The sequence below is a fragment of the Pongo pygmaeus genome, chromosome 16 (genome assembly GCF_028885625.2).
Source record: "Pongo pygmaeus isolate AG05252 chromosome 16, NHGRI_mPonPyg2-v2.0_pri, whole genome shotgun sequence".
Lineage (NCBI taxonomy): Eukaryota > Metazoa > Chordata > Mammalia > Primates > Hominidae > Pongo > Pongo pygmaeus.
In genome coordinates this window covers 96,238,367-96,259,260 of record NC_072389.2, presented here as the reverse complement: position 1 = coordinate 96,259,260, position 20,894 = coordinate 96,238,367, and the positions used below count along the sequence as shown (strand labels likewise).

The 20,894-nt window shown below is 44.3% G+C and overlaps 1 protein-coding gene and 1 long non-coding RNA gene across 6 annotated transcripts in view; one reads left to right on the top strand and one right to left on the bottom strand.

Moving 5' to 3' along the window:
• Positions 1–20,894, bottom strand: part of CRTC3 (CREB regulated transcription coactivator 3) — a 115,483-nt gene that overhangs the window by 42,122 nt on the left and 52,467 nt on the right. For all 5 annotated transcript variants that reach the window (XM_054451351.2, XM_063652944.1, XM_054451352.2 and 2 more), the window contains exons 3-4: positions 9,267–9,386; positions 617–678 (exon numbers count right to left, since the gene is read on the bottom strand). In XM_054451351.2, the coding sequence (XP_054307326.1) occupies positions 617–678; positions 9,267–9,386 (182 nt within the window). The remainder of the gene's footprint in view (positions 1–616; positions 679–9,266; positions 9,387–20,894) is intronic.
• Positions 4,731–10,449, top strand: LOC134738335 (uncharacterized). Its single transcript, XR_010124013.1, has 2 exons — positions 4,731–4,940; positions 9,160–10,449. It is a non-coding gene; the product is annotated as an uncharacterized LOC134738335 (long non-coding RNA).

The window sequence follows — 20,894 nt, the reverse complement described above, 5'->3', positions numbered from 1 at the left end:
AGCCTATCATTGGAAATGCTTAGGTGTTTGTTTTTGTTTTTTGAGATGCAGTCTCACTCTGTTACCAGGCTGGAGTGCTGTGGCGTGATCTCAGCTCACTGCAACCTCTGACTCTCTGGTTCAAGCAATTCTCCTGCTTCAGCCTCCCAAGTAGCTGGGATTACAGGCATGTGCTGTCATGCCCAGCTAATTTTTGTATTTTTAGTAGAGACGGGGTTTCATCATGTTGGGCCAGGATGGTCTCAATCTCCTGACCTCGTGATCTGCCCACCTCGGCCTCCCAAAGTACTGGGATTACAGGCATGAGCCACCACGCCTGGCCAATAAGGTGTTTTGTTGTTGTTGTTGTTGTTGTTGTTGTTGTTTTTTAAGAGATGGCATCTTGCTATGCTGCCCAGGCTGGAGTGCAGTAGCTATTCCAGGCCCCATCATCGCACACTACAGCCTCAAAACTCCTGGTCTCAAGTGATCCTCCCACTGAAATTAAATGTTATAAGATAAAACAGGATTCTATGCTTTATATTAGAAATTTCTAAACAACATTCGAAGTGGATAAAGTGAAATTATCTAAAAATAACACATGCCCATCATATCTTTTAAAGTATGCCTTGCTTACCTTGGCCAACTCTCATCCAGAGGCTGTGAGGAGTAATTGGCTCCAAAAGCACTACCATCAAAGTAGAATTTTTAATAAAGGAAAAATAAAAATTAATGGAAAGTTGAAGCAGAATTAACAAGGTGGACTCACAGAGAGTTAAACAACTGAGTTTCTGGCTCTTTATCCCTGTACCTGACAGCTCTTCCTTCCTGCTTTCTCTTATCACCCTCCTTGAGGACAGTCTATTCTGCTGTCTCCTAACCGGTGTTTTCTTTGCATGATTTTTTTGTGGGGTGTTTATTATTTTTTGCCTGCCCGGCACCTTTTGTTTTCAGGAACTATCTCCACTCTCACTCCAAACCTGGTAACGTTGCCATTCCCTCTGTGCCACATGTGAGGGACCCAGGCCCAGGATTCTAGTCTAGGTACTTCACTCACTGGAAACAGTGTTTGGCTCAGGGATCGGCTCACGACGCAAACAGAACCAAGGAGAGTGCTTTTGAGTGGAAAAAAAGGAGTGCCCCAATAGGGCTGGTGAGCCCGAGGGCCGTCTGAACCTGGGGGTCTCCCCTTGGAGAAAACCTGTTATGCCTGAAGTCATCTCAGAAGTGTACCACAGAGGTAGGTCTCAATCACATTGTATGACCCCTTGGATCTAGCCCTTGGGCTTCCAGTGACATATGCCAATACATTTTCTTTTTTTAAGTTAAGGCGGGTTCCTGGTATTTATTTATTTATTTATTTATTTTATTTTATTTATTTATTTTTTTGAGACGGAGCTTCACTCTTTTTTTTGGCCCAGGCTGGAGTGCAACGGCGTGATCTCGGCTCACTGCAACCTCCACCTCCCGGGTTCAAGCGATTCTCCTTCCTCAGCCTCCCGAGTAGCTGGGATTACAGGCATGCGCCACCACGCCCGGCTAATTTTGTATTTTTTTTAGTAGAGACAGGGTTTCTCCATGTTGGCCAGGCGAGTCTTGAACTCCTGACCTCAGGTGACCCACCTGCCTCGGCCTCCCAAATTGCTGGGATTACAGGTGTGAGCCACTGCGCCCGGTGGTTCCTGGTATTTATAACCAAAAAAAGAGGCGCATTAGATGTGTGAAGAAACGTAAACTTTCCAGTGTTGTTGGGGGCACTGTCTTATCAGTCTTGTGTTGTTCACTGGGTCTAACATGCCTTGGAGCATATTCTGGACGCGTGGAGACACAAATGGGATGCTGCACTACACACCGAGCAGAGAGGCGCTGTTTTCATTCGTTTAGTTAATTGTTCCCACACAATAGCCTTCTGAAGACACTGTTAATCATATTATTCTGCTAAGAAATCTTCAATGATTTTGTTCAGCCTAAAAGGCAAAATCAAAACTTACTGGCTTAGCAATTGTGGTGCTCCACAATCTGGGGACAATGGTCTCTTCTGCTCTTGTCTTCCCTCCAGCTGTCTGAGTTCCACAAACACAGCCTGTATTTTCCTGCCCCTCTGGCCTTTGCTAATGCCTTTCTCTCCTCCTATGTGGAACGTTGCCTCCTTATCACTCACCCAAACCAAGCCCATTCCTTTTGTCTCCTGGATCACTGATTGGATTAAATATACATTCGGCAGTTACCAATAATACTTTTCATCCCAAACCTTCATTTCTTAAGGTAGAAATAAGAAGATACAAGCTACACATTAAGACAGAAATTTGAAAACAGATATCTAAGCACCTACTGTGTGCCAGGCCTGTGCTGAGTTCACACTTTATTTAATCTCAATCCTGAGACGCAGATATTTTCCCCATTTTACAGCTGGAGAAACTGAGGCTCAGTTCTAGAAAAGCTGAGAAATCCAAGATCAGATAGCATGCCTGGTGGATCAGGGGTCAAACCCACAACTCACTGACACCAAAGCCTGAGAACTCTCCGCTAAGCTATGCTGCCTCTCAGGAAACAGTGAACTATGCCAAATGCCCCCAGAAAAATAGAAAATAGTACCTGGAGTGTTCTGGGAAGAAGGATGGAGGCTATAAGAGAAGGCATCATCTGCTCGGGCTCAGGAGGAAACAGAAGCCTTGATGGAGTGGGGCCCTATCCTGCAGGCCTGAGCTGGGCAGCTCAAATAAATACAGAATCTGGAATTAGGAAAACGGAGGCTCTCATGAGTTCTTAGTGATTTGGTGGGAAATGTCCTCTTTGCCAGGAGAAGCATTAGGATTGCAAGTTTCATCTTCTACATATTAGTTTTCTTTGACAAGTCTCATTATCTTATTTCTTAATTTGACCTTAAATCAATAAAATAAAACAGATAATTTCCAAAGAGAGACATTTCTTCAACATTCACTATTAGGCTTAATGTACATGAAGTACAGATGAGGTGAGACCGCAGTAGGAGGTAGGAGAGGAGAAGGTGATAAATAGGAAGGCCCGTGACAGACAAAACCTGTCAGTATTTCTGCTGGCAAAGCCATTAGGGAGGAAATACCGAGCCTCAGAACCTACGGTTATCTGCCTTTCTCTCTTCTGCAGATTTGATGAATCTCTGTTCAGAAACGCTTAATTTCAGGAAGTAGAAGTTTACCATTTTTCTCAGTACACTGCCATCTTTAAACTCAATATCTCTGATTTCATAGTACTGATAATACAAATTAGAATGCAGTGGTGTAATAGTCATGTAATGATCAAACATTGGTGGTTTCAACGTTGAGGTGTAAGTTAGCATTTTAACCTTCCTGATATTAACAACATGAAAATATAGTAAATTCTTGGAAATTTTTAATATAATTAGGTTGAGGCATCAAAAGTTGAAAGATGTGACCTCTGAGCTCTCTTAATTTTTAGTCTCATCTAATTTAGTGGATATTTGAAAACCCAAGAGAATCACTCATGTTATACGCTTACAGTTAATGCAAGGAAAATCTAGAAAAAGTTTATTTGTTCTTTGGAAAATTTCAGAAAACTTCATTCAGGTGGCTTTAAACTACTCCACAACACTGACATGCCATAAGTAACCACCTCGAGACAAAGGAAACACTCTTATTTATAAACTTGAATTTACCATTTACTCAAGAAACATTTCTGGCATCGCTGCCAGGTGCCAGGTGCCAGCGGAAGGGCAGCACAGGCCACAGAGCTTTTAACAACCACATCAGCGCCTCCTCCATTGCTTCCTTAGTTAAGCTTAGTGAAGCCTTTGGCTCAAGGAAGATTTCCACATTAAAAAAGGAAGGCGGGGAGGAGGGATAATGAAAAAGATAAACAAAGAAGAGGTGGCTGCAATGGATGGAAACAAAAATTAAAGTTTAAAAAAAAAAATCCCCACACTCGCATGGATCTTTTCTTATCCCTCTGTGCACTCCTTTCCGCCCCTTTGCCTTCCGTCCTGATGTTCCCTGGGGTCCTGTGGCCTCGCAGCCTCAGGCCACACCTGCCTGCATGGCTCTGAGAGGCAAAGGATGCTCTCAGGATCACTGGGCACCAGGCAGAGTGTGAGCAGGTGGAGGGGGTGGCGGGAGCCTCCGGGCACAGGAGCTTTAGGAGGTGCTTCCTAAGAGCCTCCGGGCCAGTGCCCGTCTTCCTGGTGGAGAGCCCCTGTCCTCCATGCTCGCCTTGGCCAATCCCATCCTTCCCTCGGCCCCACTGTCACCCACAGTCCGGTAACTCATAAATCCACACCTCCAGCTCCCCACAGTTCTTTTGTGAACTCCAAGTGCATACTTCCAACTGCCTACTCAAGTTCTCTGCCAAAAGTACCCAAGACAGCTCAAATTCTACCAAAAATCCAACCAATCACTGTCCCCTTAATCTGTTCCTCTTCTTATAGTCCATCTTATTTAGTGAAAGGCCACCGTCCACCAAGACACTCAGGTTAGGATCTCAGAGTCATCCCAGTCTGTTCTCTCTCTCCCCAAGCCTCTGCAGCTCTGTGCAGGAAAATCTTCCTCCTCGAGTTACTGTCTCAATCCATCAACACAGGGACTGCTGTTCCTCTCAGCCTGCGGAGTATTAGAGGGAACAGTTCTTACTCTTCCCCAAAGGAAGGGGAGCAGCTCTTCTTCTGCTGCTAAGAGAGGACATCAGTTGGCCCATTTACCAGTGGGTGGGGTTACTGAGCCACAGAAGCTGAAAACAAGACCCGCCCTGTCCCTTTCTTTGTGCTGCTTGACCTGCGGCTGGGTGCAGGCCCAGGGTTCCCTTCTCTTGGCTTCCCGTCCCTGTGCGGTCAGTGTACCTGGGCAGGGCTCAGGAACTGCCTTGTCGGGGAAGCCTGGAAGCCAGTCATTCCTCTCCTGCTCTGGAACTCTGTGTTCTGCCAGGGACACAGTTTGTGGGGCAGGCCTGAGACCTTCCATGTAGCTGGTGGGGTAAGTGGACTCGGAGTCTGGTTAACAGAACCCACCTACCAAGACAAGTTTCAGGGTCAGATTTAATATAGAAAACTGGCCACAATCTGGCTCCTTCCTGATTTCTCAGCCATGTGTTTATTGTCATTCTACTTCCTTTTGTCCCTTTACCTCTAACTATGTCCCACTAGAAGACATCTTAAAGTGAAACTGTAAAGGAGGATATAAGTGGCATCTTTTTGAGTCCTTGCATTTATAAGAACATCCTGTTTCCCTCAGCAAATGAGAGGCAAACAGGTTGCATGTGGTATTGTGAAGTCAGAATATTTCCCCCTTAAAATTCTAAAGACCAATGTTTCCTTGTCCTTCAAGATAAGAAGACGGGTGTTAGGTAAAAGTTGGATTTTGTGATCACTTAAGTTTTGAAATTCTGGGTTAAAGATGAGAAGTTTCTTAACTGCAGGACTTTTCAGAGCCCTGATATATACAGTCAGGCTCCAAGAGGAGATACAGAGTATGGTGTTTCTCAAATGTAATAGGCCATGCATTTCAAAGAAACAGTGTCCTATAAACCAATGTACTAACATTTTCATCTCATTATGATGAAAAGAATCAAAGCAAGGCCCAGCCCAGAGAGGAGAATCATTCCTAACTCTGGTAGGTCTTAGGCATCTCTTTGTGACCCTTCACGCTGGTGAACTCTTGACTTCCTTTAGAGGAAGGCATTTTCTACGTTTCTTCAGCATGTCTCTTTCTTTCTCAGTGTGTTACCCACTAGTCTGAGAAAATATTTTCTTTGCTATAAATCTATGTTAATAGTTCAGAAGTTCAGCGAGGGTGTTTGGGACACGGCACGCCCGCCACCCTTGAGGGGTGGGAGTAAGAAGGGCTGCTACAGACCGCACATCTGCAGAAGGGCAAAAGAGCTTCTATTCCAAGTGCCCGAGCCCAGGCCCCCAGCCAGGAGCAAGCCCTGGCAGTGCCTCTCCTCTGCCTGTGTGGGGCTAGGCCAGGGCCCAGCTGCAGCTGTGCCTTGGTCTTGTGTGACCGCCCATGCCAAGGGCAAAGCCCACTCCAGAAGGAATCTCCTGTGCCAGAGCTCTGCGTGCTGTGCCTGCCCACTCTGAGAGGAAGCCAGAATATTTGTTAAACAATGTTCATTTTATTTGAGATCACCCTATCATAGGAGTGAACCCTTAAAACCCTTGTCTAAGCCAGTGTGTCTTAAATAACACCCAAGCCAAGAAACAGCTATAATAAGATAATTCTGATTTTTTCCTTTTGTTCTAACAAAGATTCAAACCAGTGTTTTATACTTTCAAATGAAGACACTTCATTTAAAAAGTCATAGACAAATGTGCAAGGCCACAATTTTAAGCAGATTATTTCACAACCAACAGAATGCAGGTCGTGAAAGCAAAGATAGAATCACAGCCCTCCTCCTCCAAGTTCTCTGGAATAGATTAACACCAAAATAAAATCATCCCATTTCATGGACCCTTGATTCCTCAAAAGAGCCTGGGCTAAAGAACTTTCTTTGCATCAGCCGATGTCCAGTCCCAGGACCCCAGTTTAGGGGCTTAGGAGACCACAAAGACATGGCTCATGATCAGTGAATCTGACTCATACTGTCTAACAACTTTAATTTCTCTGCATATTAACTTGGTTTTTGTTTCTCCTTCCTTTAGGAGTTGACTAGCTTTGCTTATGCTCTCAAGTTGATCCATACAGTGCCAGATTATACCCTATCATAAGAGATAGGGTCCCCTGAACACAAGAAGTCATCTCCCTTTATGGGACTTTGCACCACATTCTCTTCCCTCTGCCTGGAACATACCTCCCAACTGCTTTACTCTCTTAAATCTCACTCATTACCATCTAAAGCCATTTTCCTTTCTTATTGCCTGTTTGCTGTCATCTCCCACAGGACTGTGAACTCAAGAAAGCAGGAAGTATGTCTCCCTTATTCATCACTGGGTCCCCAGTGCTTAGAACAGTGCCTGGCACAGAGACGGGGCTCTGTAAAGATCTGCTGAATGAACACCTTATCCTCTTACTTCTTATCCTTCAAGCCTCAGATTTTCCCCCAGGATGCCTTCTTCGTTTCCCCAGACTGGTTCAAGCTGCACCTCCAATGTGCTCCCACAGCCCCTGAGCTGCCTCCCTGCAGACGCCATACCTGCCGTGGCTGCTTGTTTGCTGAGTAGCCTCTCCCACTGAACCCTGGGCAACTTGAGGTCAGGGACCATGCGGTTTACTGTTACAGTGAACTAAAATGTCTAAAACGGTGTCTGACCACTAGCACATACTTAACAAATAATTTTTATAAGTGAATAAACATTCTCCTCTTTTTTCTTCAATTCCCTCCTCTATTTTGGTTAGTAAAGCTATATGCATGCTTATACATTTAGACTGTACTTACATACACACATACGTATATATAGCATAATGTTTAATCTAATATATAGAAATGAGAGCACTGACAGGAGAAAGAGGGAACTGAGAACTGAAAAAATATACATTGGTAGTTTTTTTTTTTTTTTGAGACGGAGTCTCGCTCTGTTGCCCAGGCTGGAGTGCAGTGGCACGATCTCGGTTCACTGCAAGCTCCACCTCCCGGATTCACACCATTCTCCTGCGTCAGCCTGGGACTATAGGTGCCTGCCACCAAGCCTGGCTAATTTTTTGTAATTTTAGTAGAGACGGGGTTTCACCACGTTAGCCAGGATGGTCTCAATCTCCTGACCTCGTGATCTGCCCACCTCGGTCTCCCAAAGTGCTGGGATTACAGGTGTGAGCCACCGTGCCCAGCCAAAAAAATATACATTGTTAAATCAAGCAAAGAAATGCTCCAAGTCTTTTGCCTGAATATTCTAGGCAATTTGGACAATGGTTTGATGTACCACTCCATCCTGACGTGCAAATTTGCTGATGAATTGCGTCCATTTCCTTTTGCCTTTTTCATTCAATGTCAAAGTTTTCACACATTCCAGAATAGATTCTCAAGATCATTTATCATCTTTACTTTCCTTGATAACAGCCACATAATATACAAAATCAGAAGTCAGTCCTTCTGTGGACCAAATGTGGTGTGTTCCTGGGGGCGGGAGAAAGGGGAGAGAAAAACATTCCCTTGGGTCATTATTCTTGCCTCCAAATAGATTAAAAACTGCAAGAAGCTTGAAGGCAAGAAAAGTTGGGGTTTCCCTAGAGTGCCCCCACAACTCCTGGCTCCCTTGTACAAGGTCCTCATCACTGCGAGTGGTCGCAGGTGGCACAGGGAGGGTAGAGCACAGGCTGGGCCAGCAGCTGGGCCTGGTCTGAATCCTGGGTTACTTCACCACACACTCGGTTTCCTCATCAGAAAATGAGGGTTAAAAAAATTAACGACTCAGTGAGTTTTTGAGGACTAAATGACACATAAATTACCCAGCACAGTGCCTGGCATGGGTAGGTGCTCAGTAAACATGAGTGCCCTGCCCCCACTTCCTGGTTTCTAGGCTTGTGAAGCCAACTCTACCATCACTGCCAGGAATTCAGCTCTCCGCAGCGAGACCCACCCCGCCTTTCTTCTCCTTCCTCCACCCCTGCGCCCGAGTACTGAGAAGAATGAAGTGAGAGCACGGGCCCTCCTGGCACACTTCTGTGTCCTCTCCCAAAAAATCCAGTTCAGTTCTGTTCCCCAAAGCCTTCGGCACAATGCTGGTCACACAGCTGCACCCACCACTGCCGCCCTGTAAACAGCACTGATTAAATGAAACTGTCAGGTGAATTCACCATTTCCTTTCCTTTATTTCTACTTAACAGCAGAGTTTGGTGTAACTGTACATTACTGCATGAGATTTTCCTATATTCTAGGTTTATTTTAGTTATCACTTACTGAGTTTGAAACATCACAAATAGAAAATCATATGAAATTTTGTCTGTAAGTTCCAAAAGCAGGTCAGCAGATCAAAAGAAGTACAAATAAACCACATATCTCTATGTCCATTTTTGCTAGATAGACTAAGTCTCTCTAACCTGATTCAAAGTCAGGTTTAACTCTAACTTGGCCAATTTCTGGAGAAAATGCTCAGAACACCCTGCAATGGGACTGAATTACAGGTTGTTTTTGTTGTTATTTCATTAAACTGAACTTTATCAATGCTTTCATAAACACCTACAATGATGTTTCCAAATGTTGACTGCAGAGATGTTTCTAGTTTCCAACTCATTTACTTGTATTGCCTCCTTTCATCAGATAAATGAAGATTTTGAGGCCAAAGGAGAATTGCAGGGAAGATAAATCCTGAAAACTTTTCAAACATTTCAGAATGCACACTCCCTTTGAAGAGTAAAAAAGGATATTTGTCGCCCTGGCTTGTCCCCAGACCTTCGGTGGAGGGGGTGGAAGCGGTTCCTGGATGGCCTCTCCACCAGCCCGTGATGGCGTGTTCCCCGAACATTATCAGCTTGGTGAAATGACGGCTGCAGAGAGAAGGGAAGAAGAGTTGGCCTCCAACCATGAAACTGACACTCACCCTCAAGAACAACTGATAACAACAGCAGATGAAAGGACCGATTTTACAGTTTTACTTATTATACATTAGTGGGCCTTGGGTGAAGGTAAATAAAGTAGTATATGGAACTATTTCTTTATAATAACCATAAAATAATGACAAATAATCTGTAGTGTGCTAAGAGGAAAGCTGAAAGAATAATAAAAGTTGTCATGCAATTGGGGGAGGAGAATCAGAAGACAGTGAATTCATATACTAAATCTCAGAAAAGTAGAAAGGACACTTTGAAATGTAAAAGAGGTATATTAAAGAAAGAAACTCGCAAGCCATGAGGCACCTATTTGTTCTGCACGGTGTCTTTTAAAATTTTTGATTGAATTCATAATGTTTGAAAATTCAGACTTGAGGATTCTAGGGAAAAGTCAGAATATTTTTTTTTTTTTTTGAGATGGAGTCTTGCTCTGTTGCCCAGGCTGGAGTGCAATGGTGTGATCTCGGCTCACTGCAACCTCCGCCTCCCAGGTTCAAGGGATTCTCCTGCCTCAGCCTCCCAAGTAGCTGGGATTACAGATGTGCGCCACCATGCCCAGCTAATTTTTGTATTTTTAGTAGAGATGGGGTTTCACCATGTTGGCCAGGCTGGTCTCAAACTCCTGACCTCAGGTGATCAGCCCACCTCAGCCTCCCAAAGTGCTGGGATTACAGGCATATGAGCCACTGCACCCAGCCATAAATCAAAATATCTTGGCCACAATGAACCATACTCATCTCAGGCTGAAGTTGGGCGTGGCTGCTCCCTGTAGATGGGACACCCACTCTCTTACTGTGAATCCTTACACACAAACCATTTCACTGACTCATCATTTTAGACATTCAGAGTGTGTAACCCGAGTTAAAGAGGAAAAAAGGAATGCTATGTAAATACAAGTGGAAAACATACAAATCATCAGTCCCTAAATGGTACAAATGAAAGTAGAAACAGATTCTAGATAAATTCATGGTCAATAAATCCAAAATCCTTTTTAAAGAGATGCTTGGGGTACGTTCTTAACATTTTTGAGACTGGCATCACAAAGGGCAACCTTTTTGGTTGTCAAAAGCCAAATCCTAGGCTGGGCCAATAAATCTCACATAATGGGGCAATGTGTATACATTGTGCAATAGACATGCTTGTGAAATATAGAAAACAGATTTTCTTCTCCCATCCCCTCCAGCATTAAGGTGTTACTGACAAAGAAAAATTGTATATATTTACACTGTACAACATGATGTTTTGATACATGTATACATAGCAAAATGATGAAATCAAGTTATTAACATATCTGTCACCTCACATACTAATCATTTAAAACAGAGTTTTACGTCAATTGAGTCACATATAAAATTGGTAGCTTACTGTGAAAGGAATCCTGTGACACAATATGTTTTTATAGGGGACTTCCTTCAGCTAAAAACTAATTTTTCTTTGTTAAACATGGATTTTCTCATTTTGGATTTGAGAATTACTCCTATTTCTCCCAAGTGGACGCATAAAATCTCTGGGCCAAATTAGTCTAACAGTTCCGATCTATTTTTATGATCCAAATCTATAAACTCACAAAATAAAGTTATCTTACCAAGGAAAAACTTCTGGGCTGGAAGAAAAATAGCCACTATGATATAGGGAAGCTAGATTTATCTCAGACAATGGAATACTCTACTCTAGAGAATAATATATTGAAATACCTGAAAAATAATGGGACAAACTGACATCAGGTGCTTCTTGGCAAGATGCAATGAGGACACAGGATCTCTTTTTTTTCAGACAGGGTCTCACTCTGTTGCCCAGGCTGGAGTGCAGTGGCACAATCTTGGCTCACTGCAACCTCTACTTCCCAGGCTCAGCCTCCTGAGTAGCTGGGACTACAGTGCATGCCAACATGCTGGCTACATTTTTATTTTTTTGTAGAGACAAGGTCTCGCCATTTTGGCCAGACTGGTCTTGAACTCCTGACCTCAAGTTATCTACCACCTTGGCCTCCCAAAGTGTTGGGATTACATGCCTGAGCCACTGCACAATTACTGCCAAACTGGGCTCCTGAAGGCCAGTCCATAAGGTGGGGAGAAGGGTCTTTAGAAGGTGTTCCCAAAAGGAGAGAGTTCTTGAAATGTCTTTTAGACTTCCTATTAAATTTTCTAGCTGGGTGCAGTGGCTCCTGTCTACAGTCCCAGCACTTTGGGAGGCGGAGATGGGAGAACTGCTTGAGGCCAGGAGTTTGAGACCAGCCTGGGAAACATAGTGAGGCCCTGTCTCTACAAAAGAAACAAAAATTAGCTCTACAAACAAACAAATTAGCTAGGCATGGTGGTACATGCCTGCAGCCCCAGCCCTTTGGGAGCATGAGGTGGGAGGACCACTTGAGGCCAGGAGTTCAAGACCAGCCTGGGTAACATTGCAAGCCCTCACTTCTACAAAAAAAATTTAAAAAAAAAAAAAAATTAGTGGGGCGTGGTGGTGCCCATCTGTAGTCCTAGCTACTGGGGAGGCTGAGGCAGGAGGATCACTTGAACCCAGGTGTTCCAGGCTGCAGTGAACTATGATCACACCACCGCACTCCAGCCTGAGCAACAGAGCAAGACCTTGTCTCTAAAACAAAAAACAAAACAAAACAAAATAAAAGCTTATATTTTCGATTTAACAGCTGCCTCTTTTGCATTAACCCTGCTGCTGGCCCAAATCCTGTATTACTGCTGGTATTCAGTTGTGGGGTGTTAATCTCTGCTTACATTTGATATTTTCTCCTCTTCTTCACTGTGGCCTAATCTCAACTCTCTGCCCCTGCAGTATCTGATCTTACTCCAAACTATATTTGGCTTAACCTTCTCAATTACTTCTCAAAGATCTTCCTCATCAAATGAATTAGAGTGGCTGTTCAGTCAGGGAAGCCGGAAACTGAAGGAGCTAAGTCTGGGCAGGGTGCAGTGGCTCAGACCTGTAATCCCAGCACTTTGGGAGGCCAAGGCAGGCGGATCGTTTGAGGTCAAGAATTTGAGACCTGCCTGGGCAACATGGCAAAACCCTGCCTCTACTAAAAATACAAAAATTAGGCATGGTGGCACTAGAATCACTTGAACTCAGGTGGCAGAGGTTGCAGTGAGCCAAGATCATGCCACTGCACTCCAGCCTGGGTGACAAAGAAATACTACGTGCCACTCAAAAGGCCAAGCACTTCACTTTTTCTACTCTTTTTCAAGTTTTATCCATGTAAGTTCTTACATGGTTATATCCGCACAGTACATACAGTATTTTCTTTTGTTTATTTTATTATTATTTTTTGAGACGGAGTCTTGCTGTGTCATCCAGGCTAGAGTGAATTGGTGTGATCTCGGCTCACTGCAGCCTCCACTTCCTTGGTTCAAGCAATTCCCCTGCCTCAGCCTCCCCAGTAGCTGGGATTACAGGAACATGCCACCACTCCCGGCTAATTTTTTTGTATTTTTAGTAGAGACGGGGATTCACCATGTTGGCCAGACTGGTCTCGAACTCCTGACCTCAGGCAATCTGCCCACCTCAGCCTCCCAAAGTACTGGGATTACAGACATGAGCCACTGCACCCAGCCTATTTATTTAATTTTTTTATTTTTTGAGATGGAGTCTCTCTCTGTTGCCCGGGATGGAGTGTGGTGGTGCAATCTTGGCTCGCTGCAACCTCCGCCTCCTGGGTTCAAGCAATTCTCCTGCCTTAGTTTCCTGAGTAGCTGGGATTACAGGCATGCGCCACCACACCCGGCCAATTTTTGTATTTTTAGTAGAGACGGGGTTTCACCATGTTGGCCACACTGGTCTTGAACTCCTGACTTCAAGTGATCCACATGCCTCAGCCTCCCAAAGTACTGGGATTACAGGCGTGAGCAACTGCACCCAGCCAGTATTTTAAACATTTCACGTTGCCATTCAAAGAATATATCATTTGGGCTGGTTGTAGCGGCTCACACCTATAATCCTAGCACTGCGGGAGGCCAAGGGGGAGGGTCACTTGAGCCAGGAGTTTGAGTCCAGCCTGGACAACACAGTGTGAGACCCTGTCTCTACAAAAATTTTTGTTAAATTAGCTGGTGTGGTGACGTGCACCTGTAGTGCTAGCTACTCAGGAGGCTGAGGCTGAGGCTCAGGATCCCTTGACCCCAGGAATGTCAGGCTACAGTGAACTATGATTGAGCCACTGTACTCCAGCCTGGGTGACAGAACAAGACCCTGTCTCTTAAAAATAACAACAGGCTGGGCGTCATGGCTCACACCTGTAATCCCAGCACTTTGGGAGGCCTACGCGGGTGGATCATGAGGTCAGGAGTTCAAGACCAGCCTGGCCAACATGGTGAAACCCCATCTCTACTAAAAATACAAAAATTAGCTGGGCATGGTGGTGCATGCCTGTAATCCTAGCTACTCAGGAGGCTGAGGCAGGAGAATCGCTTGAACCCGGGAGGCGGAGGTTGCAGTGAGCTGCGATCGCGCCACTGCACTCCAGCCTGGGTGACAGAGTGAGACACTGTCTCAGAAAAAATAAAAAAATAAAAATAACAATGAAAACAACAACAAAACCCCCAAAACACATATGATTCCGAGTCAAAGAAACAGTTCAAGTTCAGGATGTTCCACTTATTAACAAGTTACTTCATCTTCCTTATCTAAAAAGTGGAAATGATAATAACTTCCACAGGCTTGTTGAGAAGACAAAATGATGTTACATACATAACAGCTGTTTGTCCCAGGGATACCCGGACATTGGAAAGGAGGATGAGTGTCTGTCTGCATGGTGGAACCCTGGGAAGCATCTTGTCAAAGGTGGGGCTGACCTGCAGAGTCCTTTTGTGGTCAGGAGCAGCAGCATCACTATTAGGGACTGCCCCAGCATTCTGAGCCTCCCACAGTGCTCCCCAAGGGTCCTACAGCTCAGGCACCATCTGTTGCCATTCCAAGTCACCTCTGACGTCACCCAGCTGCAGCCTGGGATGAATGGCTAAAAAAAGTTGACTGGCCCATGTGACTTGCTTTGGCCAATGGCTTATGAGCAAATGTGATGTTCATATTGTTCAAACAGAAACTCTCATACTCTTTTCCTTCTGCCATGAGACTATCATGTCTTAAGTAGGGGATGCTCCTTCAGCCTCAGTTGCAGACGGAGAAGATACACAGAGGAGAGACGTAGAAGGTATTCCAGCACCACAGACAAGTAATATGAGTGAAAAATAAATGTTTGTTGAGAGTCTGAGTTTTTGGATTGTTACTAAAGCAAAGCTGGCTAATATGGTAGTGATGGCAGAGAGAGACTGAATGAAATAGAGAGTCCCATTTTTCTTACCTTTTTTTTTTTTTTTTTTTTTTTGAGACAGAGTCACACTCTGTCGCCCAGGCTGCGGTGCAGTGGCGTGATCTCAGCTCACTGTAACCTCTGCCTCCCAAGTTCGAGCAATTCTCCTGCCTCAGCCTCTTGAGTAGCTAGGATTACAGGCATGTGCTACCACGCCTGGCTAATTTTTTAATTTTTTAATTTTTATATGTTTAGTAGAGATGGTTTTGCCATGTTGCCCAGGCTGGTCTCGATCTCCTGGCCTCAAGTGATCCACCCACCTCGGCCTCCCAAAGTGCTGGGATCACAGGCGTGAGCCACTGTGCCTGGCCCCATTTTCTTGAAGAACAAGGGAGGTGTAAGTCAAAAGAACCTGCAAGTGGAAGCCAGGCATAGTGGCTCAGGCCTGTAATCCCAGCACTTTGGGAGGCTGATGTAGGTGGATCATTTGAGCTCCACTTTGGGAGGCTGATATGGGTGGATCATTTGAGCTCACAAGTTTGAGACCAGCCTTGGCAATATGGCAAAACCCCATCTTTACGAAAAATACAAAAATTTGTCAGGTGTGGTGGTTCACGCTTGTAGTCCCAGCTACTTGGGAGGCTGAGGCAGGAGGATCACTTGAGCCTGGGAGGCAGAGGTTGCCACTGCACTCCAGACTGGGTGACAGAGGGGAGACCTTGTCTCTAGTAAATAAATACAGAAAGCAAGCAAGAAACAAATGAACCTGTAAATGGGAATCTACGTGTTTTCAGGAGGGCCTTAGGCTCAGGATCTGAAAAGCACTCTCCTGTTTCAGAACATGGGACCTAGACATCAAATGAGGAAGAGAGGGCTTCTGTGCCTCCATACAGAAATGCTTCTCCACATCAGTGTCTGGGATCCAGTGCTAGATAGACCGGGGAGGGGAGTGACATGGCTAATGCTAACGGCAGAACTCTTTCTGTAATGAAACAGGACACGTGAATCTTCCAAAAGAAGCAGAGTTGTGGATTTCCAGGTAGAAGTTTAGAGCTAATGGCAGACAGTACCGTACTCCCGGAGTACTTCCCCAAGGGACCTAGAGCTCAGTTAGATGAGATATCAGTTACGTGTAGGTGTACACCTACCTATCACATAGCATCTGAAAGCTGCAGCCTGGGATGAATGGCTAAAAAGTTGCAACTAGATTTCGTCACCTAGGGAGGAAATTACTTCCTCTAATTTAGACACTATTGATCTATCAATGTGACCTACATTTGCATTAACTGTTTGGGTAGATGTACCATCCTGTTGGCATATCATTATGTTTGTGGTTAATTAGAAACCCCAGATCTTACTTGACTGGTAAACCATAAGCAGATTCCTACATAAGCCCATGCTAAGTTAGGAAATGAGCTGAAGGCCAAGAATTGGAGAGTTGTTGTTTATTATCAACTAGGAAGATTATCATTTTTAAAAGTACATATGGTACAGTATATTCTTTATGTGTGAACAATCAACACATACATTTTTCTTCTGCAGCTAAGTAGAAAAATAAATTCTAGCTTATAGTTGTATTTTTATATAAAGTAATTAAAAACAGGAGAAATGTAATTTCCAAATCCTTGAAGTGAAATATGGGTTTCTAAATGCTAATGGTATGACCAAATACATCCTTCCATGTAAGAAGTTCTACAGGGCCAGGCACGGTGGCTCACGCCTATAATCCCAGCACTTTGGGAGGCCAAGGTGGGTGATCATGAGGTCAGGAGTTCGAGACCAGCCATGGCCAACATGGTGAAACCCTATCCCTACTAAAAACACAAAAATTAGCTGGGCATGGTAGTGAGTGTCCATAGTCCTAGCTACCGGGAGGCTAAGGCAGGAGAATTGCTTGAACCCAGGGGGCAGAGGTTGCAGTGAGCTGAGATTGCGCCACTGCATTCCAGCCTGGATGACAAAGCGAGACTCCATCTCAAAAAAAAAAAAAAAAAAAAAAAAAGAAGTTCTACCAAGTTTTAAAAAATATATTAAAAACAAGCAGAAAACAAGGATTAAGCATATAAATGGTTAATACTTTGCAAAAGTATTGATCCAGAATACCACAACCTCAGCATCTGTACAAAGGGATGCCTAATCGATATTCTCAAACAGAAGCAATTCTACATAAGACAACTCTTAGTAGCTTCAATTACAGACCTCGTGATGACTCGTGATCAAGAAAAAAGTGATAAAACTCCTGCAAGAGCAACACATATTTTCCTGGAATACCATTGTCAACACTGGGAATGTGTACTGGCATGAAGCTTCAATATTACAGAGGACTGAAGCGGAATGTGATGTCACCATTATTTTATGCTATGAGGACAATGTGCTAGCTTGAGCCAGGGGTCACTTATGTGGCAATTTCAACCATCTCAGTGGTGAGCCAGAAAGCAAAGAAAGCCCCTAAATAACAAAAATGGATAAGAACCCCAGAGGACAGCAGTTAGAAAGGAACCCCTCCAGTTCTCCATTACATCCCACCCAGGTCTAACAAACTGAGGCACCTCATTTTCCAGCTTGCAGCAGGTGAAAATAACGTGGGGATAGGCAAAGGAAGGGAACTGGAGTTGCCGGCTTAGCAGAGAAAGCAACACAAGTAAAAGCAAGAGGGAGAGGAATTCTGTTCTTTCCTTCTACAGATGGGAAACCAAGATCCAGAGAGCTAAAGTGATTTTTCTCAAGATCACAGAGCTAGTTTGTAGCAGTCTAAAAACTTAAACTCAGGATCCCGAGCCTCATTCAGTATTCTCTTTACCTCACCGCTTTGCCTCCTTTGCTATATAGCCTACATAAAATCAATTCTTTTTGAGATTTTACACAGATTTGTACTGATATATACAGAAGTAAAAAAAAAAAAAAAAAAAAACTATTAAGAAATTTTCCAGACTGGGCACCATGGCTCATGCCTGTAATCCCAGTACTTTGGGAGCTCATGGTAGGAGGAAGGCTTGAGCCCAGGAGTTCAAGACCAGCCTGCGCAGCACAGCCAGACCTTGTCTCTGCTAAGAATTTTAAAACTAGCTAGCCACAGTGGCACACACCTGTAGTCCTAGCTACTTGGGAGGCTGAGGTGGGAAGATCCCTTGAGCACAGGAGGTGGAGGCTGCAGTGAGCTATGATCATACCACTGCACTCCAGCCTGGGGCACACTGCACTCCAGCCTGGGGCACAGAGCGAGACCTTGTTGTTTCAAAAAAGAAAAATGAAAAAGAAATTCTCCAGATAAATTGTATTACATTCTTCTAAATCCACTGAAGATTTAAGATTCAATTACAGGATAACAGTCTTGCTAAGACACCTGACTATGATGCAATATAAACGGCACACCTACAAATAGACATTGGCTCCAGTAGTCTCATTTGGAGTAAGTATCTAACTTAATATTATGTAAATGGTTAGCTAAAAGTCACAAAGCTATTCATTGACGATAATGCTTCCTGATAGAATTAAAATGCTACCCCAACCCTTCTTAATTCCTCTGTATACTTGGGTTTGTATCTGTTTCCAACAGAGCTTGGGTAGGAGAGGAGACTGGTTGGAAATGTAGCTGGTAGTAGAGACACTAGATAGGGTAGTTAATGCTTGGCTCTAATGGCATCCTTAAATTCATCATTTAGCTCTACCGGGCTTCCAGCTTGCCCATGATGCTGCTTGGTTCTTCTTTAGTTTACTTCTTTAGTTCTTGACAAATCTGCGACAGATTGGCCACCGGTACTAAATAAATTTCTGTTGGTGTCCAGCCTGGGCAACATAATGAGACCACAACTCTTTTTAAAAAATTCCACTGGGGGCCGGGCACAGTGGCTCACGCCTGTAATCCCAGCACTTTGGGAGGCTGAGGCGGGTGGATTACCTGAGGTCAGGAGTTCGAGACCAGCCTGACCAACATGGTGAAACCCCGTGTCTACTAAAAATACAGAATTAGCCAAGCATGGTGGTACGTGCCTATAATCCCAGCTACTGGGGAGGCTGAGGCAGGAGAATTGTTTGAATCCAGGAGGCGGAGGGTGTAGGGAGCTGAGATAGTGCCATTGCACTCCAGCCTGGGCAACAGGAACGAAACTCCATCTCAAAAAAAAAAAAAATGCATTGGGGAAGAGTGGAAATTTAACAAGTTTAGGAAGTAAGGCAGGTTCCTGAAGCTTGCAGGGCTCTTTATTTATATGCAGACTGAAGCTAATGGAAGATGTTATAGCCCCCCTCTTTTAAAAAGGACAAGTCTAAATAACAAAGGAACAACTGTGCCTCTCTTGGGAACCCAGCTGGAGATCATTTTAGGCACTGCCAGCACCTCCTTTGATTCTCATGACAAGTGGGGGAGTCGTGAAGGCCTACCCACAACAAAGGGGCTGCTATTAATTCACACTGCCTTGGGGTTAAATGGACCATTTAAGTCTACCTTACAAACTAAGCGGAATAAAAAAGGATGTCATACTTGGTTAAATACCCTATTATAACATCATTCAAAAAAAAAGAAAAGAGAAACTTAAAGAGAAGTTCAAAATATATAACAAATCTCTAGCGTCAGACCTGCCAGCACCCAGCCAGCCTCTCTGACAGCAGCCCCCAACGCTCTTCCTTTGCCCTCTGCAGTGCTTAGGTATGCCAGCAGGCAGGGGCTTCAGTTCACAAAACTCCTGTGAGGCTCCCAGCTGTTCTGGGTTTTGGAAGGCTTTTCCTCCAGCAGCCTGCCAGCACTACACTATCTTTGGGGCTAGTCTATTCCAGTCTTGCAGAAGTGATTAGACTTTCAGAGCCCTTGAACCACCTAGATGGGTTTTTTGTTTGTTTTTAACCTGGAGGCTATGCCTTTTTTGACCAGCTGATTTGGGGATCCTATCTTCTCCAAAGGACCAAATAAGTCTTGCTGTGAGGCATGAAAAGAAGAGATGAAGAGCAGAGCAGAGCAGACCAGAGAAGGCGCCAGCACCCAACCTTCTGATTCAGGACCTGGCCTGTCACCATGTCTGTGGCCCCTGTGTTGCCCTTTCCTAGTCTGTATTTTTAAATGAAAGATAAAAGGGAAGTAAAGTTAACAGATAAACTAAGCTAAAAGGTGACTCCAGAAAATGATAGAGATAAAACAGTTTTGGGGTTGTTTTGTTTTGTTTTTAGCAGGTAAAGTCAAAATCAGACCAATCAAAATGATCACAGAGGGCCAGGCAAAATAATCTCTCAAAATAAGAAATAATGGCTGGGCGTGGTGGTGGCTCACACGTGTAATCCCAGCACTTTGGGAGGCCGAGGTGGGAGGATCGCTTGAGCTCAAGAGTACGAGGCCAGCCTGGGCAACATAATGAGACCCCATCTCTAAAAAAAAGAAGAAGAAGAAATAACGACAATGCATAAAACACGCCCAGAGCTCATGCTGGGGGATCCTGCTCAAGAAAAGGCAGAGAATAAGGTCTATGTCTCAGGCAGGGCTTCTCACCTGGAGAAGATGGATGACGTTCATTCCCTGACCCTGATGGAGCAGGCTGTAAGCAGTGAGACCTCCCCCAGCATCTTCCCTCCAGCATTTGCACAGCGTCAGCCACACAGTGGGCTCCAACACATGTTTGCTGAATTACATAATGTTTCTAAATGATTTGGCTCCAAAGAGGAATGTGTACCCCCAGGGGATTTACAGGATGCGCATAGGGTATGGGGAAAATATTAGAAGTTCTGTTTCCACTTAGCTTTCTATTTTTTTGTATACTTAATATTAACAATACAGTGTTATATGTACATAATTTAAAAAACAAACATACCCAAATTGGGGATATAAAACTCTTTTTACTACTAGGCTGCATAATCAAAAAATTTAAATGCAAAGTGTTGATCATTATTAAAAACTGGTGAGGGCTATATGGGAGCTTCTTATTCTACTCCTACTTTTCTGCACAGCTACAAATTTCCACGATAAAATGAAGAATCTCAGCTTCAAGTTCTCACGGATGGCATGGCAGGGTGAATGCAGACCCAAGCCTCTAAAGGCATTTTACTGTCTTTGCAGGGAGCGCCACCCAAGCCTCCACAGAAGTAGAAGTTTTAAACTGCCTGTTCCCATCCCTGCCTCCCTACCTGGTGTGGTATCTTTGGTGGTGAGGGAGGCCTTCCGTTGAGTGTAGTTCTCCTTTTAACTTTAATACTAATAGGAC